The sequence below is a fragment of the Solenopsis invicta genome, unplaced genomic scaffold (assembly GCF_016802725.1).
Source record: "Solenopsis invicta isolate M01_SB unplaced genomic scaffold, UNIL_Sinv_3.0 scaffold_255, whole genome shotgun sequence".
Classification (NCBI taxonomy): Eukaryota; Metazoa; Arthropoda; class Insecta; order Hymenoptera; family Formicidae; genus Solenopsis; species Solenopsis invicta.
Genome location: NW_024105257.1, coordinates 28175 through 35718, shown reverse-complemented (window position 1 = coordinate 35718; position 7544 = coordinate 28175). Strand labels below are relative to the sequence as shown.

The window sequence follows — 7544 nt, the reverse complement described above, 5'->3', positions numbered from 1 at the left end:
TTTGAGTAAATCCGCGATATGCGCGATTACATCGCTGTCAAGGCCGGTGAGGAGATAATCCGCCTTGGTTCGGTCAACGGTAATTGCCGCGACTCGTAATGACGCCTCTACTTGGAGAATCCACGCCTCGGGTTCGCTTTTCCAAAACGGCGGGATCTTAGGAGCGCGATAAGCTTCAATGCGCGGCGGTTCGTCAGTCATGATGACGACGGTATGAGTCGAGTAACAAACTGACTGTTACAACCAGAACGCAAAAACTGGCGTAACAACAAGTGACCAACCGCGTGAACAGTTATTGAAGACAGCGCACTATTGAAATATGACTAGACAGAGCGTACGCGACAGAGACGCGAAACGACCGCTAAATCATTGAGTTACCACTAGTGTTGAGTTAAGTCGCCGGCAACACGACGATGTTGCTATTCGATGTGTTCAGAGGAACCTCGAAAGAAAATGACTTCACAAAAGGACGTGAGAAGTCGGTACGCAATAGTAATGGTACTGGCGTAACGTTACGATGCGAATGACGCCACGATAGAAACGCATATATCCTGTGCGAATACTAAAGCGACGTAGCTAGACGCTTAACGGAAAGTCGGCTTGCGATATTTTAATATCTGCCATAAATAGGCGTACGAAACGAGAAAGAAAATTACAATGTCGTTGAGCGGTAGCCGCTGTTCGAAATGCACCAATGGCGTGCGAACATGATACAGCGCTGTTGCTACGCGCGAGGATTCTCGATTTGAAATGCCGGGTCAAACGCTTGATGCGGACGCGTACGCTGGCACAGGCAAATAAGAGAGATAGTACGTTACGAGGACGAAGGTCTCGGTGATCCTGAAGAGACGGAATGCACCGTCGAGATCTGCGATGAGCTGCGAAGATCGTTGATGACCTGATGTACTCCTCAATGTCGGATGATGCGTCGTAAAATATTGCGTAACGCCACGACGGTTGCAGAGAGCTGCAACGGGCTGCGATGAGCTATGAATAGTCGCAATATGCTGCGCAGTGCCACTGAAGAAGACGTAGCTAGCCGATGCGTCAGGAACAGCCTCGCCGGGGATGCGAAATCCGTCGAACATGCCGCCCGTTGAAACGCGATGGCTGGAAAGTCGCGATGGTTTTCGTCGAATTGCGTGTCTTTTTAGCGACGTTGCCCAATGGCGTGTCGTTGCACGAATGGCTTTGCCGGCCGGCACGAAAGCATTTCCCTTTTCAGGAAAATCTGCGTCGTTCGCCAAGAATGCTGAGCGAGGAGGCTCTGGAACAGAGAAAAATGCCGTTGCGTGTCCCCCGGGAAGCCGGTGGACTACGCACGGGCCTTGACGAGACAATTTCTCGAAGCGCGCACCGAAACGACCTATCACGTCGGGGTCACCAATGTGGGCTATTGCAGTAGCCCGGGAAATATATCAGGTCGTAATTAATATGGTACGCGACAGTGTTGTTAACCGGATTGACGGTATATTTTAAACAACATAAAGTAGTTATACAGCGAGGATTACAGGATGATGTAATATAACTAAAGACGCACGATTATACCGACACGCGGGCATGTGTGTGTGCACATGCATGTAACTCGACGACGTACAGAGCTCGAATGCTCACGCAGCGCTGCTCGGCAGAACCCGGCTTCGACCATAGACTACGAATAGCGTAGAGGGAACTCGCCGGTCGCCACACAGCATTTACCGCTGGCGCCATCTACTGGAAAACGGCGGTTTTCAATTTGTACTCCTAATATATCGCTTATCGTCATACGGACTAAGAGCAATTTTTGTTTCGGATATAGTATACACCTCATGCAATTTCGATCTAATACTTGACTGCTGTCGTGTCATTTCAATCTCATCATGTAAACATCGCGTGTAATCATCGAAAGTTATCGATTTTGTCACAACGTTGCTCTTGATTCCTTTGACTTTCTTCGTGTCGTTTTTACCAACAACGCGCAAGGCATACATCTTTGCTCTAAGCTCTACGAATTCGGTCATGATCGCACCATTGTTTTCATCCTTCATTAAACCTGGCACTTTTTTATTAGCAAGCGGAATACCGTATGCATTATCAACCGCGTAATCACTCGTGTCAAATTTATTAATATCGCGCTTTATAATTTCGTATACGTCATCACATTCAATGTTATATATTAAGCTATCCGTATCAGTATACATAATTTTACATTTCTCGCGAAACATCGGCGCCATGTATTCATGATGAAATTCATAAAAACATGTCTTAGATATGTCAAGGATGAACATACCCACATAGATTGGTTTGTCAAATTTCACCTCAAGCTTAAGCATTTCGATTGCAACCAAATTCTCTGAAAAGACACTACGACTGTGGAAATTTGGCATAGCGATCATTGCCTCCGCGCCGTATCTGCCTTTCCATTTTGTCACAAGTCGCACATCGACGTGATTGCGCACGTTCTCCATGGTTTTGCCAAATACCGCGTTGTTCATTAATTTGTATAAATTTTTTTCGAAATTGTTTTTGGCGCATGTTCTGAAATCTGTATTTAACTGAATATAATCGCGAAGCCATGGTGATTGTGCAAACTGTAATATGCGATGTATTTTTGTTACTCGAAGGCCGTGACGAGTACACTACTGCAGGTTACGATAATGTATGACGTAACGTTTCTTATCGTATAAGGTTGCGAGGAGCTTGTCCTGCCGCTTGCCGGGCGGTTTATCACGCACTGGACAGAACGGTAGGTCAATGTGCGCATCATGTAAATGTTGTGGATATTCTAAGTCTATTTCAAGAATGTAACCTGTTGGAGAATCTAGCGCGATGTCCATAAAATTAAAATTTGTTACGTCATCTACCCATCGAAAATCTTTGTATGGTAATGGCTGACACATTGCCCAACCATACAAGTTATTTACATCAAAGTACATCAGGTACGATGATGATTTCGATGGATCGTATGATTTCATGTACTTGTTGTTGGCCTGTGCGTACCTGTTTGAACATTGACTCAGACCACCACGTGTGCCACGTTCGATGAACATGATCATGTCAATGTCTGTTAGCAGTTCGAAATTTACATGGGTATATTTCAACATTGCATCCCACGTAAAACCGGGTAAAGTATAATAATATGCGGGATCGAGTCCATAACTCGCGATGCAACTATCGCGAAAATTCTCAAAGATATCAGCCAACAACAGTACGTCAGTTTTCAAGTATAAATCGCTATAATCTCTGAGCGTTCGAATGGAGAACCGCTGCCACACGTTGACAGCATGCGCGTAATCGCTCTCGGATACTGTGTCACCCGTCAATGAACTGTAAAATAATTCGCGCGGTGGCAAACATGACTCTTCCAATTTTTTCACACAGTCAACATACTCGTATGGAAAGACACCTTTTCGTGTTAACAGATCAAAATTTTCTATTGATAAATTACTATATTCCCGTTGCATTATGCATAGTTTATCTTTACTAAGAAAAGATGCCAATTTATCGAGACTAGATGCAAGAAATTGAAAGAATCGATAAATTTTAATTTTATGCAATTTTTCTGATCATTTTTTGTAAACGAAATATATTTTTCTTTTGTTATCGGAAGTAAATCTATTCGTCCTTCATATGCTGTAGCTATTTCCTTGATGATAAAATGCACGTCGTAGCCAGATAAGTTATGGAAAACTATAGGAATATAATGCGAATCTTTGTAATTTAAATTGCAATTTGAATGCGCTGCACCTCTGAATCGACCGGTTAAATGACAATGATCGCGTACCCGTTCTATTTCATTTGTAAATGATTTTTTACAAATGTGGCAGTGTGTAGCGTTGTTAAATTTTTTCCAATCGTCTTGCGTTAAATCCATGGAAACATTAACCGACAGAATATTATTTACAATTTGTGCTAAATCTTTAAGTTGCTCGACGAACCACGCGATACAATTCTTATCGCTATGAAACCGATACATTGATAGCGAATTGTCATACGCACAGTGTACATAATATGCTATGCTAAATACTCGATGATGCTGATAATTTTTCTCATCCTCAGTCTTCTCCAGGATGCATTCCAAATTGGCGTATACGATAAACGGCATTCGTTCCTTTCGACAGTAATTTTTAAAGCTCAGCCATTTGTCATCTTCGCTCGGTAATATGATAGCGCAGTCGTTTATCTTTCCACAGTCCATAGTGTAAATTTCCAACTTGTCGTTCGAACTAAAATAATGTAGACATCTGAAATATAATTTATTTTTGAGAAATTAGAAAAAATATATTTATATATACATATTTTTGTATTTTCCGAAATATATACATACCGATCACAAAAGAATTTCTTATTCTTTTTCTTACTGAGTTGTGAACTCATGAGACGGGACATATTCTTTATCAACGCAAAATGTCCCACATTGTCATCCTGCACGTATAGCAGATTTATATGTTTGTCCATTTTTCGTTCGGTGAGTCGTATAGGAAAAATAGATAATTTCTTCTCCTCGATGCAGTATAGATTAATGGAGATTTTGTTGAGAATTTCAAACTTTTTAATTTGTGGCAGTGTCATTGGAAACTCAATGCCTTTCAGATTTAATACCGTAGAATAATGTGGATATGAAGATTCTCGATCTGTATTCCTTTCGCAGGATGCAGACTGGCCACCACTGACCATGCAAAACATGCATTGTCATTTGATTTTACATTAACTACTGCTTTCTTCATCATAATTTTACTTGGTAACTGGATGTTGCATCCTGCATGCAAAGGGTTATATTTGTTTATATTTATTGTTAAATTTAATATACGCGACAACGCCCATCCGCTATCACATTCTTGGAATTCCTCCAACGATGCTAAGGATTATCTCGATGACATGTAACTGGTACCACTCATGCAAATCGGAGCATTGAAAGAGTTCATAATTTCTTGTTGTAATACACTTATTAGCGCGTTTGTCACCTGCGACAAATTCACCATTAAAAATAGCGTTTATCTTTACGTTGCCATGTCTCTGCATGACACTTTGCACGTGCTCAAGCACAATTTCTCGCGCATCCTCTAGAAATTGATACGGTTCAATGTGTTCGAAATTAATCACAGCACCAGTCAGTATACGACTTTCAAAAACTGTATCTATCTCACGCCATCGGAGTCCTGCACTATATCCAGCGCCCATTTGCACAAACCATCCACGCATCATTTGTTTCAAACCTTCTAGTCGCGTGATACAAGCGATCACAGATTGTCTTCCGCCGATTGACAATCGCGGATATTTACTGCGGCTGCGTCCATCTAGCGATTCGATGAACTCGATACAACGTTGCTCCCACGCCATATACTCTTTATGCGTATTCAATCGAGTGGATTGCTCCACCAAATCGCGCTCCGTTTGCTCCATTTTTACAATGTGCTTGACTGCATAGACTGATGGGATGCATCGCGATCTTGTCATTTTATAATGACACCATCACTTTAAATGTTATTCACAGTGTATCATTTGATACATGTCTAAAGTCTTCTTAGCTGTCATAAATCGGCGCTTGTAAGATTCACATGTATATTTGATATCACTGACTTTGTAAAATTATTAAATGATGTCATCGTGATATCAAATTGCTTTTAAACGAGTCACAGCAGGCGTTCGCTAAAAATACAAAACTGTCACATTTGCTCCATGACTTCATCGTAATGTCAAATTATATTCAAACGTGTGTCTAAATTAATTTTATAGATCTGTGATATCAGTGCCTATGATATCATCACAGCTGCTGTACTCTGACGCATGCTTTTGTGCTGAAAATGCAAATCTGCAATATTATATGATTTCATTGTAATATTAAATTACATTCAAACGTGTCTAAAACTGAGTTTTATTATCCTGCGATCTCATCACATCTGTCAACGCTTGCAAGATTTACGTTTGTATATGTGTATGATCTCATCATAAAATATGTAATTTCCACATTTGATGTCGATATGGTGGTGGGGATTATAAAATAAAAAGAACTTTAAAAACGTTACTCTCATCAGTTGCTCATTGTTAGCGGACAACTCTTGAAAAATACGAGAGAAATGGCGAACTACTACGTTCCAATCCAAACCGAAGCATGCGAGAAATCGTAAGTATCTATACGTTTTTATACATTCCTTAAATTATATTTTTCATATTTTTGCTTCTACATATCCATATTTCTTATTTACAGAACATTGCCACACACATCAATGAACTACTACATTCCGATCCAGACCGAAGCATGTGAGAAATCGTAAGTATCTATAATTATTTTATATACATTTTTTCATATTTTCATATTTCATTGTTTCTTATAAAATCTCTTTTTTTATTTATTACTTATAGAAATCATCATCATCATCATCATCATCATCATCATCATCATCATCATCATCATCATCATCATCATCATCATCATCAATATTTTTTGTTTTATCTCATTAATCTGTAATCTTATTTACAGAACGCCACCACGATACACATCACACATTTTAGGGGGGAAGGTTTGCACTAACTCCTACATCTTATAAATGGTTGGATATCGGAATCAACGCAGGATCTATATCCTACGTGGAATTGGTGCTGGGTGACAACCGCGGAAATCAAATTGCTCTGCCTTATAAAACGTGGAGATCGTTGATTGAGAAACGTATGGACATCGAGAGACTTATGCAGTCAAAAACGGCTCCATTATTGATTCACGAACTGATTGTGCAGCAGATTAAACTGCGTGAAGAACATATTATAAAATTAACATTACACAATACTTATATTTGCATGAAGCCTGCAACTGTATCATTTATGTTTGAACTTGAGCATTGTATTGAACATGTATATTTCGCACTGTGTCAGAATATGAATAATGTTACTGACAAATATAAACATTTTGTAACTTACTTGCGTCAGAATTGCATCACTAATAAAAACGATGCAGTAAATATTTTGCGAAAAATTTATGATAAAAGCTCACATATTGAATGTGAATTAATAGCTTATGCTTCAGATAATATTGCATACGATTCGCTAAATGACAAATAAAATATTATAATATGTACAAATGTGAATATTGCATACGATGTGTTAAATGATAAATAAAATGTTATAATCATGTTATGTGCAAATTTGAAATAATAATAAAAATGTGTAAATTGAAATTGAACTTTTGATTATTTTTCCTATCCTTAGCGAATGAGGCTGATAGCTATTCAGTGTGGTACAACGTGGTTGTCACAGCTGTGACAATGACTTGAGTTTCTTTTGTTACCAAGAACTCAGTTGTAAGATGAGTATTAAATTACTACTGTCAAAGGTTTTTTGACTGTGGGATTTAACATCTCGTAGATAAATCACGTACATTTTGTACTATAAAATAATGGGCTGCGCTCCTTAGCGTCAGTCATAAGGGTTGGACTGTCGTCGTCGTCGCTTGTATCTCGTGTGCATTAAAAAATTGTCTCACGAACAAAAAATTGCATACTTACGAATAAAATACCCATGTAATGGAGTAAGTATATTTATAATATACTTAATATTGTTTGAATATACTA

General features: G+C 39.2%; 1 protein-coding gene and 1 long non-coding RNA gene across 2 annotated transcripts; one reads left to right on the top strand and one right to left on the bottom strand.

The window, feature by feature from the left end:
• Positions 1–2618: 2618 nt before the first annotated feature.
• On the bottom strand, positions 2619–4656 carry LOC113002869. The gene is made up of 3 exons (XM_039459304.1): positions 4307–4656; positions 3764–4223; positions 2619–2870 (listed from the first exon to the last, which is right to left on the bottom strand). The coding sequence occupies exons 1-3, from the start codon at positions 4654–4656 to the stop codon at positions 2619–2621; spliced, it is 1062 nt and encodes a 353-aa protein (XP_039315238.1).
• A 1123-nt stretch (positions 4657–5779) lies between these two features.
• LOC105207184 lies at positions 5780–6492 on the top strand. Its single transcript, XR_005576649.1, has 3 exons — positions 5780–6103; positions 6188–6250; positions 6461–6492. It is a non-coding gene; the product is annotated as an uncharacterized LOC105207184 (long non-coding RNA).
• Positions 6493–7544: the final 1052 nt, after the last annotated feature.

Excerpts from the sequence above, each read along its gene's own strand:
- LOC113002869 (XM_039459304.1), bottom strand. The coding sequence starts at position 4,656 with ATGGTCAGTGGTGGCCAGTCTGCATCCTGCGAAAGGAATACAGATCGA. Across the intron at positions 4,224-4,306 it reads AAGAAATTCTTTTGTGATCG|ATGTCTACATTATTTTAGTT; the intron begins GTATGTATATAT and ends ATTATATTTCAG. Across the intron at positions 2,871-3,763 it reads TTACAAATGAAATAGAACGG|CCATTACCATACAAAGATTT; the intron begins GTACGCGATCAT and ends GCAATGTGTCAG.